The sequence below is a fragment of the Acartia tonsa genome, chromosome 10 (genome assembly GCF_053477335.1).
Source record: "Acartia tonsa isolate MP-2025a chromosome 10, ASM5347733v1, whole genome shotgun sequence".
NCBI classification, from domain to species: domain Eukaryota; kingdom Metazoa; phylum Arthropoda; class Copepoda; order Calanoida; family Acartiidae; genus Acartia; species Acartia tonsa.
The window spans coordinates 37,085,217-37,104,735 of record NC_137269.1 but is presented as its reverse complement, the minus strand read 5'-3'; the positions used below and the strand labels follow the sequence as shown (position 1 = coordinate 37,104,735).

Sequence of the window (19,519 nt, the reverse complement as noted above, 5' to 3'; positions counted from 1 at the left end):
TCTTTCCTATAATATATTATGTGTATAGTAACATAGTGTCTGTCTATCTGTTCTTTGGTATACAGTGCTTTATAGCCTCTAGTAGATACTACCATATCCCTTTCCTATAATATATTATGTGTATAGTAACATAGTGTGTGTCTATCTATTCTTTGGTATCCAGTGCTTTATAGCCTCTAGTAGCTACTATCATATCCCTTTCCTATAATATATTATGTGTATAGTAACATAGTGTCTATCTATTCTTTGGTATCCAGTGCTTTATAGCCTCTAGTAGATACTATCATATCTCTTTCCTATAATATATTATGTGTATAGTAACATAGTGTCTGTCTATCTGTTCTTTGGTATCCAGTGCTTTATAGCCTCTAGTAGCTACTATCATATCTCTTTCCTATAATATATTATGTGTATAGTAACATAGTGTGTGTCTATCTATTCTTTGGTATCCAGTGCTTTAGATCCTCTAGTAGCTACTATCATATCTCTTTCTTATAATATATTATGTGTATAGTAACATAGTGTCTGTCTATCTGTTCTTTGGTATCCAGTGCTTTATATCCTCTAGTAGCTACTATCATATCCCTTTCCTATAATATATTATGTGTATAGTAACATAGTGTGTGTCTATCTGTTCTTTGGTATCCAGTGCTTTATAGCCTCTAGTAGATACTATCATATCTCTTTCCTATAATATATTATGTGTATAGTAACATAGTGTCTGTCTATCTGTTCTTTGGTATCCAGTGCTTTATAGCCTCTAGTAGATACTATCATATCTCTTTCCTATAATATATTATGTGTATAGTAACATAGTGTCTGTCTATCTGTTCTTTGGTATCCAGTGCTTTATATCCTCTAGTAGATACTATCATATCCCTTTCCTATAATATATTATGTGTATAGTAACATAGTGTGTGTCTATCTATTCTTTGGTATCCAGTGCTTTATAGCCTCTAGTAGATACTATCATATCTCTTTCCTATAATATATTATGTGTATAATAACATAGTGTCTATCTATTCTTTGGTATCCAGTGCTTTATAGCCTCTAGTAGCTACTATCATATCTCTTTCCTATAATATATTATGTGTATAGTAACATAGTGTGTGTCTATCTATTCTTTGGTATCCAGTGCTTTATATCCTCTAGTAGATACTATCATATCTCTTTCCTATAATATATTATGTGTATAATAACATAGTGTCTATCTATTCTTTGGTATCCAGTGCTTTATAGCCTCTAGTAGATACTATCATATCTCTTTCCTATAATATATTATGTGTATAGTAACATAGTGTCTGTCTATCTGTTCTTTGGTATCCAGTGCTTTATAGCCTCTAGTAGATACTATCATATCCCTTTCCTATAATATATTATGTGTATAGTAACATAGTGTGTGTCTATCTATTCTTTGGTATCCAGTGCTTTATAGCCTCTAGTAGATACTATCATATCCCTTTCCTATAATATATTATGTGTATAGTAACATAGTGTGTGTCTATCTATTCTTTGGTATCCAGTGCTTTATATCCTCTAGTAGATACTATCATATCTCTTTCCTATAATATATTATGTGTATAGTAACATAGTGTCTATCTATTCTTTGGTATCCAGTGCTTTATAGCCTCTAGTAGATACTATCATTTCTCTTTCCTATAATATATTATGTGTATAGTAACATAGTGTCTGTCTATCTGTTCTTTGGTATACAGTGCTTTATAGCCTCTAGTAGATACTACCATATCCCTTTCCTATAATATATTATGTGTATAGTAACATAGTGTGTGTCTATCTGTTCTTTGGTATCCAGTGCTTTATAGCCTCTAGTAGCTACTATCATATCTCTTTCCTATAATATATTATGTGTATAGTAACATAGTGTCTATCTATTCTTTGGTATCCAGTGCTTTATAGCCTCTAGTAGATACTATCATATCTCTTTCCTATAATATATTATGTGTATAGTAACATAGTGTCTGTCTATCTGTTCTTTGGTATCCAGTGCTTTATAGCCTCTAGTAGCTACTATCATATCTCTTTCCTATAATATATTATGTGTATAGTAACATAGTGTCTGTCTATCTGTTCTTTGGTATCCAGTGCTTTATAGCCTCTAGTAGCTACTATCATATCTCTTTCCTATAATATATTATGTGTATAGTAACATAGTGTCTGTCTATCTGTTCTTTGGTATCCAGTGCTTTAGATCCTCTAGTAGCTACTATCATATCCCTTTCCTATAATATATTATGTGTATAGTAACATAGTGTGTGTCTATCTGTTCTTTGGTATCCAGTGCTTTATAGCCTCTAGTAGATACTATCATATCTCTTTCCTATAATATATTATGTGTATAGTAACATAGTGTCTGTCTATCTGTTCTTTGGTATCCAGTGCTTTATAGCCTCTAGTAGCTACTATCATATCTCTTTCCTATAATATATTATGTGTATAGTAACATAGTGTCTGTCTATCTGTTCTTTGGTATCCAGTGCTTTATAGCCTCTAGTATCATAACCCTTTCCTACAACATATTATGTCTATAGATGCATCTCCAATGATGATACTCAAAATTTTCCCTTCTGTATATTATAATTAGTGGTTGAAACGTTTGGACACCTAACTTAAGATTCAACCAATCAAAAATCATTAACAGTCCCCAAAGTTGTTAAGCCAAAGAATAAGGAAATGTTATTATAAAAGTTTGGGGACTAGTAAAAAAAAACAGCCCAATGTCCTCTCCAGTCCTAGAAAACAACTTACCAATCTTGAAATGATCATGTGGGTTTCAGGTAAATCTGACACTAAGAACATCCATACTTTGGGAACTAGTGTAATAAACAGCCCAATGTCCACTCCAGTCCTAGAAAACAACTTACCAATCTTGAAATGGTCATGTGGGTTTCAGGTAAATCAGACACCAAGAACATCCATACAGCGCACCATACTAATGTAATCGCTCCGGTTATGTAGAATACAGCCTAATACAAAAGCAGGTTATAGTGCCTAGTAAAAAATGACGTCATACAATACAAATGACCAAAATAGTTTGTCCCTCTACATGATTATATCCCAATATCATATTATAGACAGGTTTCCACGAATAGAAAAATAAAAATAATTCTTGCTGTATTGGTATACATGGTATTTTTTTGTGTTGAGGTGGGGGTTTAAAGACAATACCTGCCAATTCAAAGTCTTGATTATAAGTCCACACATAGGATAGGTAAAAATAGTTATAGAATGTGGTTACTTGAACCGTATGTTGCGGGTTCAATGCTCTCCGTGCGGAGCAAGGATTTTGTTGTTGTTCAAAATTTAGAGTTTCTGTGTAGTAAAAGTTGTCGCAAATATAGGTATTAACTAATACCTGCCAATTCATAGTCTTGATGATAAGTCCACACATAGGATAGGTAAAAATAGTTATAGCATGTTGGTTACTTGAACCATGCGGAACGAGGATTTTGTTGTTGTTCAAAATTGGGAGTTCCTGTGTAGTAAAAGTTGTCGCAAATATAAGTATTAACTAATACCTGCCAATTCATAGTCTTGATGATAAGTCCACACATAGGATAGGTAAAAATAGTTCCAAAAGTTCCTCCAACAAATGCAAAAGAAACAAAGTTGGATTTCTCTTTTTCGGGTACCCACTAAAATATATATAAAAAAACAAGGATAATTGAGTACAAAACCATTAAAATTACAATAACAAAGATCTAAAATCTTATATCTGCCAAGTGTAGGTAGGTCGAACAGCAGCTGCATAAATCTTATTTCCATCATAGCGTAACGGACTGACAGACTTACAAAGTTAATTATAGAGTAGCTTTGCTAGTAGAAATATATGTATTAAAAGTGAAGACAGCAACATAAATGAAAAGATCAAAGATTTTTTAAACAAATGTATAAAGATTTATAATGCAATATCTAATGGAAAAATATGTTAAAGATTATAGTACTTTAGGCACCAGAAAATTTACGCTTTAACTGTTAAAACAAGGATGACTACATCCATAAGTAGCGAAGCACAAAAAATTGTGGATGGGAATACGTAGAAGTAGATTTAAAGTGTATTTATTAAAATCAAGAATATATTTATTGGAGAAAATAAACACGAAACCTTGTTTTATTTTGTATGATGAAGACGGTTAAAGTAAATTAAAAAATTTGAAACTGTTAATGCAAAAAAGTTTTAAAATTGGACCAAAAATACCAAAGATATAGGGAAATATGTCAAACATATAAAAATAGTCAAAAACCTACTAAAAGGCAGTTTGGCCGCCATTGTTTCTTTTCTTAAAACACCAAAAATTTAATGTTAATATCTTTAACTGAAAATTTTTTGAAAATTGGACTATAAACACCAAAGATATGGGTAAAAATGTGATATATACAAAAATAGCCAAAAACCTGCAAAAAGGCAGTCTGACAGTCATTGTTGTTTTCTTCAAACGACAGGAAATTTAATTTTGATATCTTTAACTGAAAAAAATTCGAAAATCGGACCATAAACACCAAAGATATGGGGGAAAATGTGAAAAATATAAAAATAGCCAAAAACCTGCAAAAAGGCATTCTGGCCGTCATTGTTGTTTTCTTCAAATGACGGGAAATTTAATTTTGATATCTTTAACTGAAAAAGTTTTGAAAATCGGACCATAAACACCAAAGATTTGGGGAAAATTTGGAAAATATAAAAAATAGCCTAAAACCTGCTAAAAAGCAGTCCGACCGCCATTGATGTTTTATAGTTAATTGTGGTCCTTAATGATGGGAATGTTGTCAAAAAATTTCAGCTCTCTATCTTTTATAGGAGCCGAGAAAATCACGTTTCCCCCAATTAATTATTTACGGACGGACGGACAGACGGACGGACAGACGGACACGGACGGACATTGTGAATTATAGAGTAGCTTCGCTACTAAAAAGAACATTTGGCTGCACTGCAATAAACTGAAGAGGGTGCCATGTACCTTCTATGTACCCCTTCTGTAGATGAAAATTAATTGTTGAAACGTTCATGATCCAACAATTTTAAATTCAAAAAAAGTTGAAAGCCAACGAATGAGAAAACGTTACTATAAAACTTTGGGAACTAGTGTAATAAACTGCTCAATGTCCCCTCTTTCTCTGATTTTTTCACAATGGCGCATTTATCTCTTAACCAAGTTACGCATTGGTCAGTGGAATTTTCAGAATTAAATTAAGCCTTCTTTCAACTGTCGAGTAAACCTACTTTAAGACGAACAGATAAAACTATAGACTAGCTTCGCAAACATAATTTAGGAAAAGATAGGAATCTTTTTGTTTTAATTTTAACAAAAAAATTTGATTCCAAAGCTTATTGCAAAGTTTCAAAAGATTTCTATGACGTTTGAAATATTTGAAAAGAAACTAATTTCTATTTATTTTACAAATATTAAAAGTTTTTTTTGAAAGTAGCGTAGCTACGCTATGATTAGGGTATTATATTTTCCGTATGTCAATCCTTCGTCATTATGTCACTTTGAGGTACTTGAGCTAGCAAGGTTTTGCATTTTTTTCAAAAAGTATTTTTTTATGTTTTTCTTAGTTTTGTTCTTTTTAGTAAATTTATGTATTTACTTTTGTTTAAAAATTAAATTTGCTATATTTTTATACTTTTTTGATACTATTCGTATTTAATATGTTTATCACTAAAATTCTAGATTATATCACATTTTTCTGGATATATTTTATTGAGAAAAAGTTCATTTAGTATACCACGCCAAATAGTTTGATGTATAATTAGAGTAAAACACTAGTGGGAGAAGGGGTAAATAACTGTATTTCCCTATTGCAATGACCTTGTGCCGACTCTCAATTGGGTCTTTGAAAATCCACCAATACTATAGATCTGTTGATGTATAGAATAAAATGAATAATTTTCTTTTGCAGAAAAGTTTTAGAAAAACCTACATGTTGTATAAGAACTGCACAGCATAAATAAACAAGGATGACAACATCCATAAAAGCGAAGCTCTGGAACGTAAGGACAAACGAACATTAACTTTTGTAGGTTATCAGAATTTAATAAGCCTCTTTAAAGGAAATACTTACATTTTAAGGACTTTATTATAGAGATGCGTCGCTTATGACATTGTAAATTGTTGTCCTAGGAATGAGTGTTTCAAAAATAAAATATATAAGATAATTATATCGAATAATTTTTTTGTCAAAAAATTAAAAACCAATATATTTTAAATTGACTTTTGGACATTCTGTTAACTATTATAGAGTTGTTAAATAATACCTAACTGTTATAGAAATCTTCATGCAAAGTTTAAAATCGATAGAATGATTCTAACATGTCTAAATTAACGTAAAGATTTACCTGTGACAAACGGACAAGTCGACCCTAATTATAGAAAAGCCTCGACTTTAAAAAAAAACCGTTCTATACCTTCGATACCATAATGTTTAAAGCTGGAAACGAAGCAGCCTCCATAGCTCCCTATAATAAAATGTATTATCTATTTTTCAGAAACTTAAAGGGATTAAGACAATGGTCAATAGATATACATCCCCAATGATGACACAAAAAATTGCCCCTTCTGTAGATTACACTTAGTGATTGAACTTAATGAACCAACTAATCAATGTCCCCAAAGTTGTTTAGCCATCAAATAGAAAACATTAATATAAAAACTTTGGAAACTAGCGTATTAAACAGCCCAATTTCCCCTTCCACCCTGTATATGTGCCCTTAGTGAAAATACAAAAAACCAAGAATCATTGATTTAAAACCTTCTAAAGTCAAATATCTCGGTAACCGCTGAACGGATTGGGCTCTGCTAATCAGGGAATATATCTACTGGTATACTATAAAGTAGAAAGTTTTTGGACTGTAGCTTCAGATTTCGATGATTACTGAACCGATTGAATCCTACATTTTTAGACAGCTTTACAGGCCTTGGGATGGGTTTAGGTCATTGTATTCTTAAGATCTAACCCAAAGGACGGTTTTAGGCTATTTTTCTGCCATTCCCTATCCTTATGAATACAAAACCACTAGATGCTAGGGGCGCAGCCACTAATAATTCTAAATTATTTAAGATTTGTCTACAATACCTGCAAAAGTCTGATAACTAGAACCAGAGGAAAACCAGCAGATGTTGTCAAAATTGGCGGAGTAATGAGAGCCAAGACAGCGCAAACTGAAATATATCATTGATGTCAACATCCATAAAAGCAAAGCTCTGAGAGGGAAGGACAATCGAACATTGACATGTAGAGTGTCAGAACTGAATATGTAGAATATTAATACCTAAGTCTTAACAAAATTGTCATTAAATATGTTGCAAAATTGCTTAAATACATGATAATGTTTAAGGACATACTTACACCAACAATCAGTTGTTTAAATGGACGAACGGAATTTCTGGTAACGATTATAGTGTTGCTGCGCTTTCTAAGTCGTATCTAAGAGTTATACGAATCACCATGCAAAGTTTGAAATCGATAGTTATTTCTAACCTGCTTAAATTAAAAAAGAGCAAACCGTTACGGAAGGACCGTCCCTAATTATATAAAAGCTATGCTTTTAACAATTTTCTTTAGTCGATAAAAAAGATTTTGAAAAGTTTTTTTATTAAAATACATATATAAAACAACCTGCCATAGTAATTCCAAAAGTTTTCTTAGAACCATAGATTTCAGCAATCCTTCCACCTGGGACCTTTTTTAAACAGGATGTATGTGTGTATGTCTGTCTAGAGGATAAAATCAGTCTCAAAATGTAAGTATACTTATATTATAAATTATATATTTAATAGTTATTTATCGCATCGTCTTTTAGACGGCGTTCTACGGAAAATGAAAAATTATAAGATCTATACCATTTTTGTTATCCCCGAGGAGCCAAAGACCTGGGCTAACAATACTAATCTATAGCTTAAGATTTAATATTCGTGGAAAATTATCTATAATACGATGCCATATATGATTTTTTCAGAATGGCTGAGAACCAGTTCTAATCCAGTGGATATTAATCGGCTTTGAAGCCATGCTGGTAAATACCTGAAAGATTGCATAACCAATGAAGAATGCACTCAAGACCCATCCAACCTTAAATACAATATTTTTTGTCAGATTGGGCTGTTTATTACACTAGTCCCCAAAGTTTTATGAAAATGTTAATTTAATTAATTGTTGATTGGTTTGTTAATTGATTTGAGTGTCCAAACGTTTGAAGCACTAATTGTGATTTATATTTTGTGTATCATTATTGGAGATGTACATCAATTTATCACCCAATGACTTTTCCCTTTAGATCCCTGTTATAGATTTACTTTTAAATGATCCCCAAGAAGTCTGTAAATATTTGAACGAGTTGATAAACTATAACAAAGATGACAACATCCATAAAAGCGAAGCTCTGAAACAATAAGACAAAGAACACTTATATAGTGTAAGAACTGAATAATCAGAATATAAATGAATAAGAGTCAAAACAAAATTGTGAGTAAATTTGTTTAAAAACTTCTTAACCCTTTACAGTCGGGCCCCTTGCCGCACCTTAATCAGTCGGGGGGGGGGGGGGGGGCGTTCAACGCCCCCCCTTATTATCTCAGTTCCTATTAGAGCTAGAGGGCTAAATTTTTTTGTGCAAGTCCCCTGTATGATACTGAATTTCCGACCTTTTATAAGTCTAAGTCAATTTTCGCTTCCTTCACCCTTTTATTTAACAACCTTTGTTTTTAGGTCTTTTTTTACTTAAAAATTTCAAACGGCTGTAATTTTCTTATTTTTGAAGCTAGTGCATTTTGAACTGTGCCCGCCAGGATGGAGATATTTAAAAAATTCCAACTCTCAGTTGTGTGTCATACCCATACTTAAAAAGTCACACAGTTTGGGCTCTTTATCTTTCACACACAGAAAATGAGATAGAAAACCCCGACCGTTAAGGGTTAATACAGAATAATGTTTATGGACATACTTACCTTTTTATGACTTGATTATAGAGTTGCTATGCTTATAATATCATATTTTGTTGTCCCAGGAATCAGCATACCAAAAATCAGAACAATCGGATAATCAGATCACATAAACATTTGTTGTTAAAAATGTAAAAATCAGCATGTTTAAAATGGACGTATATTCTGGTAATAATTATAGAGTTGCTACGCTTTCTAAATCATACCTAACTCCTATAGGAATCATCATGCAAAGTTTGAAATTGTTAGGAAAATTCTAACATACCTAAATTAACGAAAAGAGCTAACCGTTATTAACGAACGTATGGACGTACAAACCCTGATTATAAAAAGCATCGCTTTTATAAAACCTGTGAAGTATCCCAGTCAACTTTGGAAGAATTGTCTTTTCTTGTAATTGTCCTTCTTTCTGTCGCATTATCCTTAAACAAATGAATTATAGTTCAGTAAGGCCTCAAAACCGATTAATATCCGCTGGATTAGAACCGGTTCTAAGCCATACTGAAAATTCATGTATCGTATCGTATTATATTCAGTTTTCTACAAATATAAAATGTACAATTTTTTCGGTATCTCGGGGCTAAGAAAACTGATCTTTAACTACTTAAAATTGTACATTTTTATATCTGCGGAAAGCTGTTTACAATACAATGCAATAAATAATGTAGTGTGAAAAAGTAACTCAAAAATCAGCCGTGTGACGTCATAAAAATGAGGGATTATCTAACTTTTTAAAAAGGGTTTTCTTTCCCACTTCTCATCTCGTCTCTCTCATTTTTATGACGCCACATGGCTAATTTTTTAGTCACTTTGTCCTACTACTAAATAACTATTACAACTTTTTCAAATTATGATTCTGTCTACTCTAATTAGGTTTCAAATAAGATTTTTAGAAGAAAACCCTTTTTGAAATGAGCCATAAATGTTCAGCCACTGTCAGCCCCACTCATATAATGAAGATTATAAAAAAGCTACCATTGCAGCCGCAAAAAAAGTTGCAGATTCGAGAAAACTAGGCTGCTTGGAGGTATAATCAGCCGTCAGATGCTGAAGTCAGAGCAACCTAAAACTAAGCTGCTGCCAGCAAACCGCACATGGCAATTAAGCCGCAACTGCATGCATTGCATTGAAATCTATACATTAAGAACGTACGGACGGACTATTCCTGTAAAAAATCTTCACTATTAGTAAAGAAAATATATACAAACATGTGTATGGGTGAATGTTAAATTATTTGATTAAATATCTTGCAAAATATTGCAATTTTCTATTTTGCACTTTTCAAAACTTTATTTTTAATATTGCAACGCAAACACTAAATTATGTATGTCTCTAACTTTCAAATTTTTTATATTGACGTTAAAACATGGCGATGTTCTTAAAAATTACATAAATTTTCTATTGACCACTTCTAATGAAAAAAATTGTCCTTAAAACTTTCTAAAATTACAAAATTTTATTATAGATTTTAATAAATTTTAGTAGCAAAATTTTTGTACAAATAATTTCATCAAAGCGTTTAAGATGGAAGGCTGAAGTTACAAAAATTCAGAAGACCATTTTATATTAATATAGTATAGAAGGTTGTAAGGCAAGGATAAATCATGTATAGCATCGAAATACAGACAATTTTCCACGAATGCAAAATAAAAATCATAATAATAATACCAGTTTAAAACATATAATTTTTCAATTTAATATCCACGGAAAGCTGTCTATAATACGATGTGATAAATAACTAAATTACCTTATCTGTATTGCAAAGATTGACATCTTGTGAATCCGAGGCAACCAAATCAACTATTGCTATGCTCATATTCACTCTAGGGTAGTAAAGGAAGCCTGTAGAATATTCATATATTTGTACAATAGATCTTTAAAGGAAGCCTGCAGCAAATATATAACATCGTGTGAATCCGATGCAACCCGATCAACTATAGCTATGCTCATATTCACTCTAGGGTAGTAAAGGAAGCCTGTACAATATTAATATATTTGTATAATAGATCCTTAAAGGAAGCCTGTAGAATATTCATATATTTGTACAATAGATCCTTAAAGGAATCCTGTAGAATATTCATATATTTGTACAATAGATCCTTAAAGGAAGCCTGTACAATATTCATATATTTGTACAATAATAAATTCTCAAAGGAAGCCTGTACAATATTAATATATTTGTATAATAGATCCTTAAAGGAAGCCTGTAGAATATTTATATATTTGTACAATAGATCCTTAAAGGAAGCCTGTAGAATATTCATATATTTGTACAATAGATCCTTATAGGAAGCCTGTACAATATTCATATATTTGTACAATAATATATCCTTAAAGGAAGCCTGTAGGAAGGACATCTTGTGAATTTGATGCAACCAGATCAACTATAGCTATGCTCATATTCACTCTGAGGATTTTTTTATCCCATGAATATTCTAACCTAGCGTGAAGGAGTTGGAATACAAACGTCAACCTATTGCTAACATGTACATCATTTATATTGGTCAGTTCTTTCATCCAGTAGGAGGAGAGGGGATGGGGATGAAGCCCAATCTGTATGACTTTTGCACCACCTTTGATTCCTGTGACGTCATATGAATGAGGGAGATGAGAGGAGAAGTGGGAAAGAAAACCCATAAAAAAGGGATGGAGAATCACTCATTTTTATTACGTCACAGGAATCAAAAGTGGTACAGATGGGGTAAAGGGATCGTTATTTCAACCAGGTACAAGTTTCACTTTGTTAGGATACATGATAATTTGGAGTAAAATCCAAGTAATTATTTTTTTATAACAACAGGATTATACCCCTCTTAATTTCCTAGAATATATGTAATTTCGTAGCTATATTTAGAGGAAAAAGATATATTTACCTTAGCATATAGTTTGTGATCAAACCTAAAATACAAAATATTTTTAGATAATATTAGGCTAAATCCTGTAAAATAATTGAGGCTTTTGGAAATATGTTTGATTATACAAAACTCTACTCTTTAACTCAAACATTTTGGCTTCAGAGGCGTGCAATGAGTTGTAGCAACCTCTCTGGAAGAATTAAGGAGGGTGTCATGTTCAGTTTATTCAATAGTTTATTTGAGCATTAAATCAAAGAGAGAGAGAGGTGATGTTGAGTGTTTAATACAATATTAGAATAAAACACTAGAGGGAGAAAGGGTTAAATAACTGCATCTCCCCATCGCAACTGTCTTGTGCAATCTTTCTATTGGGTCAATGAAAATCAACCAATGTTACCGCTTATATTACACAGCCAAGTAGCAGAAAATTATTTAGAAGCAGACGAAAGAGGTCTTTGAAAAATAAAGGGAGGTAGTTGTCTGTATGTACATCTATACTATAGATCTGTTAATACAATAATCCCAAAATTTTAAATTTTATTAATATCTTAACTTTGGGGACTTTACTGAATTTTGATTGGTTGGTGCATTAAGTTGAGTGTTCAAACGTTTCAACAACTTATTTTAATCTACAAAAGATGTAATTTTGTGTATCATCATTAGGGATATCCATCAAATCATCGGTCATTTTCTTATCCCTTTAGATCCCCCCAAGTATAAAATAAAATATTCCTACCTGTAAACATAAGAACACATAGTATGAACCTTTTTGCTATGTACATATCTGAACATAAATAATAAAACTTTAATACTCAATCTTACAAGGATGACAACATCCATAAAATGGGAAGCTCTAATATTTACTCTTCTAGAGTGTCCGAACTTGATAAGCAGAATATTATTTTATCAGTCAAAACAAAATTGTATATAAAAGTTATGAAATAATATTCACATATTATATTTCTTGATTGTTGAGATGCTTCGCGTATAATATTTTGCCCTCATATAAATAGGATAAATATAAAAAATAAGTCAAAATTCAACATTATTTAAATAAATGTACTGACTTTATGGTACAGATTATAAAGTTACTTCTAAATCGTAAATAACAGGAATCATCTTGCTTATATTAAAGTCTATTGAAAATTCTAACATGCTTATAATAACGACAAAACTAACTGTTATGTACTGCCGGACGGACTGACAGCTCCTAATTATAGAAAAGCTTCGCTTTTACAAATACATAACATTTACTAATTATATGAATTTAATACTGTTAATGGTTTACAAATACATAACATTTACTAATTATATGAATTTAAGGATCATGGAAAGAAAACAAAGTCATTCCTAATTAGGACAGAAGTCACTGGAAATTGGTCTAAGGAAGGCTACTTATGTCCTTCATCTAACAAAATCTAACTTAAGGGAGGTGACTTATGTCCTTTGTCTAACAAATTCTTACTTTAGGAAGGCTGCTTATGTCCTTCATCTTGCAAAACATAGCTTCTCTTTCCTTCACATAGCAAAACCTCACAAAACATAGCATTTTTGTCCTTCACATAGCAAATTCTTGCAAAACATAGCAAATTCTTGCAAAACATAGCAAATTCTTGCAAAACATAGCAAATTCTTGCAAAACATAGCAAATTCTTGCAAAACATAGCAAATTCTTGCAAAACATAGCAAATTCTTGGAAAACTTAGCTTTTTTGTCCTTCACATAGCAAATTCTTGCAAAACATAGCAAATTCTTGCAAAACATAGCAAATTCTTGCAAAACATAGCAAATTCTTGCAAAACATAGCAAATTCTTGGAAAACTTAGCTTTTCTGTCCTTCACATAGCAAATTCTTGCAAAAAATAGCAAATTCTTGCAAAACATAGCAAATTCTTGCAAAACATAGCAAATTCTTACAAAACATAGCAAATTCTTACAAAACATAGCAAATTCTTGCAAAACATAGCAAATTATTGGAAAACTTAGCTTTTTTGTCCTTCACATAGCAAATTCTTGCAAAACATAGCATTTATGTCCTTTACATAGCTAATTCTTTCAAAATGCAGCTTTTCTGTCCTAAACATAGCTAAATGTTGCAAAATGTAGCATATTCTTGCTATTTAGACCACCCATTACTGGGATCTTAAGCTTCAGACAGGAAAACCTTTCTGTTTGGTTATTGAATTGATAGGATTTCAGAACAATGATATTAATTTTGATGTTTTATAACTCTGAATTTTTTCATCCATTTAAAATAGCCAGCTTTTTGTTAATAAATGTGAAAACTAAAAATGCTTTAAATTTAATGATCAACTAACTGCTATGCTAGAGACATATTAATGGAAAGAGGGAAAGTCTCCCCACCCTAATTTTTATTTCATTTTTCTAGGGCAATTTCTCTTAAGAATGTGGTAGTACTCTTCCCCCAAATAGCTTTAAACCTTTATTGGTCTCATACGAAGATAAATTGTAAAAGAACCATACAATTACTATAATAGCATAGTAAAAAAATATTTTTTTTTTAAAGATAGCTTTTTATAATAAAGAAATAAGTAAAAAAAAAACTGTTTGGCTAGGTGGCTAGTTGGGCGTTTACGGCATGGGTCGGAACACACACACAAAGACCATAGACTATGTATGCTTAGATTTGTAAGAATTTTGATTTATTGTTGCCTGTTGGTGTTTTATTTTAAACTATCGGCTACGCTCCTAGAGGTCTCCAGGGGTACTTGAGGTGGATGTGGTTTGGATTCAACCCTTCCATTTTTATATTATTTTTAAAATGAAAAAGTAAAAAACAAATTACTCCTCCCCCATTTTTCATTCGATATTTTAAAGGGTTATTTTTTCAAGGAACGGTTTATCTTAGGAGGACGGTGGTACCCTTCCCTAGAATAGCAATAAACCTACCCATGTCCTGTAAGAAGCTACACTATAAAAGTGAACCATATCGGTTCAGCGGTCCCTGATTATTTTTTTTCTTAAAATCTTTTATATTACACTAGCGGCTTCGCCCCCTAGCCTCTAGGGGCTTGGGCACCAAGAGGTTTGATCAAACCAAAATTTCGTATTTAAGATTTAAAAAAAGAATATAAATAAAATATCTTGGGGGGGTAGTCCAGCCCACTATTTTAATTTTAGTTTTAAAAAGAAAAAAAATTTAGGTGGGTTGGGGATGTCCCACCCCCTAAGAAAATAGTTATAAACCTTCCCGGGACCTATGAGAAGCTACCCTGTAAAGGAGAACCCGATCAGTTCAGCGGTTAGCGAGATCCTTCGCTACAAACAAACAGACGGACATCGTTCTACTTTGTATTATAGATATTCTATATTTATAAATAGTCTTTGATGTTAAACATTTTTGACCCATGCCGTCACATAAAAATCACGCCAAAATCAGGAATTAAAAGGGATAACACAATGGATGATAAATCAATTTACATAATTAATTAAATAAAAAGTCTCCAAAATGTTGAGCCCATAAATGAGAAATTGTTAAGATAAAACTTTGGGTACTGTGTAATAATCCAAGGAGTGAGTGTACATTGAGCTGCTTATTACACTGGTCTCCAAAGTTTTATAGTAACGTTTTCTTATTCGTTGGCTTAATCTTAGGGAAATATAATTGAATTTTTATTGGTTGGTACATTAAAATGAGTGTCTTGTCCATTAAAGATTCAACCACTAATCATAACTTATATAAGGGATAACTTTATGTTTAATCATTGAGGATTTATATCAACTTATTGGCAATTGAATATCATTTTAGATCCCTGGTAATAGTAAACGATTCAACCACTAATTATAACTTACAGAAGGGATGATTTTATGTTTAATGATTGAGGATTTACATTAACTTATCAGCAATTGTCTTATCCCTTTAGATCCCTGTAAATAGTACGTTTTGCGAAATGGACATTAAAATACTATATGGGGGGGATGACCAATAACAGAGCTAAAGAAATGTTAATTTTCGGAATTTTTTACAATTAAATATATATGTTGAAAAGTTATAAGGGATTATAAATTTTCTTAGTATTCATATTAATTAATACCAAAAAAATAAATTAGAATATTTCTTAATTTCAAAACTTTGTGTGATTAGATTTTAGTATTGGTAATTAACCAACCCCAGGTCGTGTTGGGTCAAAAGTCATAAGGATGGCTCAATTTTGGAATTGATAAGCACGCTATCTTATTGACATAGAATTACATAGAAAAGTTGTCGCCAAATTAAGTTGCTAAGTTCTGTATTGATTCACGTTGATATTATAACAGGAGAAAATTTTGGTTGCAATTTCTCTTCGATTTTATTTTGTGGGCCATTTATCCAGTAAGAGAAGAGGGAATAGGTTAAAAGAATTGGCTGGGGGAGATCGTTTTTTTAGCCCACTAGAGAGTTCACTTTATTATAGAACATGCAAATCTCGTGTAAGATCCAAGTAATAATAAATCCATTGTAATGAATTAAAAATTAAAAAAAAAACTTTGAAAATTGACCCACTCTAATCTTCATAGACCATACTTCGCGACAGCAGACGGCATGATGTGTCAAGATTTTTCTTCTTATTTTGAAAAGCTAGCTTTTACACAAGAATTTAGCTATGTAAAGGACATAAATGCTATGTTTTGCAAGAATTTGCTATGTGAAGGACAAAAAAGCTAAGTTTTCCAATAATTTGCTATGTTTTGCAAGAATTTGCTATGTTTTGTAAGAATTTGCTATGTTTTGCAAGAATTTGCTATGTTTTGCAAGAATTTGCTATGTTTTGCAAGAATTTGCTATGTTTTGCAAGAATTTGCTATGTGAAGGACAGAAAAGCTAAGTTTTCCAAGAATTTGCTATGTTTTGCAAGAATTTGCTATGTTTTGCAAGAATTTGCTATGTTTTGCAAGAATTTGCTATGTTTTGCAAGAATTTGCTATGTGAAGGACAGAATAGCTAAGTTTTCCAAGAATTTGCTATGTTTTGCAAGAATTTGCTATGTTTTGCAAGAATTTGCTATGTGAAGGACAGAAAAGCTAAGTTTTCCAAGAATTTGCTATGTTTTGCAAGAATTTGCTATGTTTTGCAAGAATTTGCTATGTTTTGCAAGAATTTGCTATGTGAAGGACAGAATAGCTAAGTTTTCCAAGAATTTGCTATGTTTTGCAAGAATTTGCTATGTTTTGCAAGAATTTGCTATGTTTTGCAAGAATTTGCTATGTGAAGGACATAAAAGCTAAGTTTTGCAATGTTTTGCTATGTGATGGACCAAAAAGCTATTTTATGCAAGATTTTGCTATGTGAAGGACCAAAAAGCTATGTTTTGCAATATTTTGCTAAAATAAGGACAGAAAAGCTAAGTTTTGCAATATTTTGCTATGTGATGGACCAAAAACCAATTTTATGCAAGATTTTGCTATGTGAAGGACCAAAAAGCTAGGTTTTGTTAGGTAAAGGGAGGCTACTTATGTCCTCAATCTTGCAAAATCTTTGTTAAGGGAGGCAATTTATGCCCTTCATCTAACAAATTCTCACTTAAGGAAGGCTACTTATGTCCTTCCTAGGAAGGTGACTTCTGTCCTAATTAAGGAATGACTTTGTTTTCTTTCCATGATCCGAATTTAATACTGTTAATAGTTTACTGTTCTTTTTTCTTTGAAATGCTACACCAATTAATATATTGAAGCAGCTTATACAAATAAAAAAATGATGTCATACAATACAAATGACCAATAATAGGCCAGTATACATTTGAATTTACCAATTGCAATGGTAAAATGTATACTGGCCTATCATTTGTCATTTGTATTGTATGACGTCATTTTTTATTGGGTCCTATAAGCTGCTTCTAATATAATTTTATAGAAATTCTTATATCACTGTACATAAAACAACAAATAACATGTTTAATAATAAAATTTTAAAATACACTAAAATTGATTGACAATCAAAGTCAAAGTCATTTACTTACAAGATAACAATAAAATTCTTAGTAGTGAAGTTCTTCTATAAGTCACCTATGTTAGTCTGTCGGCCTTTTAACGTAAATTAGTATTTAGGGGCGCTAGATTAGAAGGGGATAAAAGAAAAATGGCTTAAAACCATACCAAGACCTTAATTTTTTTTTTAAAATAGCTTAAAATGATCGCTCTCCCTATTTCCGTAGCGAAGCTACACTATGAGTCAATTTGTCTGTCTGTCAGTTAGTCAGTCTGTAAAGGTATGTGTTAAATGTAATTCTCTGCTGATATAAAAGATAAACGGCTGATTTATTTTGTGAATGTTCTATTATATACTTTTTTCTTAATTGAAACAAGCCGACCTGTCCGTATTACCATCCATGATTTTCTTAGGCTTCGCTACTTATGGATGGTGTAATCCTTGTAAAAACATTTTTTAAATATGTTTTTAATGTTTTCGTATACAACTATACTGATTTTCCCTAAAATTAATAATATCTTGTTATTTCTGCACTATTTTAATGTGGAAATTTGTCCTTATTTTAGCCTGCTAATATGAACCTCATTTCTTGGTCACTTCGTTCATCCAGTAGGAAAAGAGGGGATGGGGATAAAGGGAGGAGATTGGGGGTATCATTATTTTAGCCGGCTGCGAGTATTACTTCATTGGAGTTTAGGAATAGTTATTTCTCCTATCGTATTATAAACGGCTTTCCGCGGATATAGAATGTACAATTATAAGATTAAAACTAGTTTTTTTAGCCCCGTGGTGCCGAAGGCACCGGCTAAAAAAACTGGTTTTAATCTTATGATTGTACATTTCTATATTCGTAGAAAACTGGATATAATACGATGCTAGACATAGTTTTTTCGTATGGATGAGAACCGGTTCCTATCCACCGGATTCGAATGAATACGAGAAAATATGATACAACATCCAAGTAATAATATATCGATTGGCTCGGCCATAGTTTTTCATATATTTGTATTATTTTCTAGTAGCTATTTTTTCAAAAGCTATGCTACTTTTTGAATTGATTTTCCCTATGATATTATAGCGATTTTAAGACGCTTAATTTTTACTGATAAAAGGTTATCTGAACAAAAAACAAATATTGTAATACAAATAGATTCTACAGAAAACAAGGATGACAACATTTATAAGTAGCAAAGCACAAAAATATTAAAAGATGCGTAGAAAACAATAATTAGCTATTAAAAAATATCAAAAACAGTAACATCAAAAATAATGAACGTTTTACACTAAAAGCATGCTCTATAAACCTAGCTTTTCTCACTCTGATTGTCTGTATGTATGTTTGTAAAACTTATTATCTTTAAGTAGTTTAACTTCATTTTAGCTTTTAGTTTAAAAAAAACGATTTAAAGAGGTTTTTGGGTATCTTTTTAATGGACGATTAAAGGTTAGAGGTACCACCCCCCAAAATAGTTATGAACCTACAATAGGCTTCACAGTAATGGAAAGCAATATCAGTTCAGCGAATAGCTACACAATAAACACATAGACAGACATCCTTTTACTTTATTTATATGAATTCACAGTAAGATGCACACATTTGATTATGACAATTTAATTGAAACTGAGCATTTAGATTATCATATCTTTACAAATTGGAGATTTTAAATGGAGAAAAGCTTCTCCTGTATGGCTTAGAAACCGATTTTTATCCGCTGGATTAGAACCAGTTCTCAGTATAGCATCGTATTACAGACAATTGTCAATGAATAACAATCATAAAA

The 19,519-nt window shown here is 31.7% G+C and overlaps 1 protein-coding gene across 2 annotated transcripts in view; it reads right to left on the bottom strand.

Annotated features, from left to right (window-relative positions):
* LOC145330019 (sialin-like) overlaps positions 1-12,649 on the bottom strand; it is a 39,851-nt gene extending 27,202 nt beyond the window's left edge. For both annotated transcript variants that reach the window (XM_080174549.1, XM_080174550.1), the window contains exons 1-10: positions 12,549-12,649; positions 11,831-11,855; positions 10,705-10,780; positions 9,308-9,379; positions 8,041-8,088; positions 7,636-7,699; positions 7,093-7,178; positions 6,425-6,475; positions 3,537-3,653; positions 2,883-2,984 (exon numbers count right to left, since the gene is read on the bottom strand). In XM_080174549.1, coding sequence (XP_080030675.1) covers positions 2,883-2,984; positions 3,537-3,653; positions 6,425-6,475; positions 7,093-7,178; positions 7,636-7,699; positions 8,041-8,088; positions 9,308-9,379; positions 10,705-10,780; positions 11,831-11,855; positions 12,549-12,594 — 687 coding nt within the window. In that variant the 5' untranslated portion in view covers positions 12,595-12,649. The remainder of the gene's footprint in view (positions 1-2,882; positions 2,985-3,536; positions 3,654-6,424; positions 6,476-7,092; positions 7,179-7,635; positions 7,700-8,040; positions 8,089-9,307; positions 9,380-10,704; positions 10,781-11,830; positions 11,856-12,548) is intronic.
* Between the last annotated feature and the right edge of the window lie 6,870 nt (positions 12,650-19,519).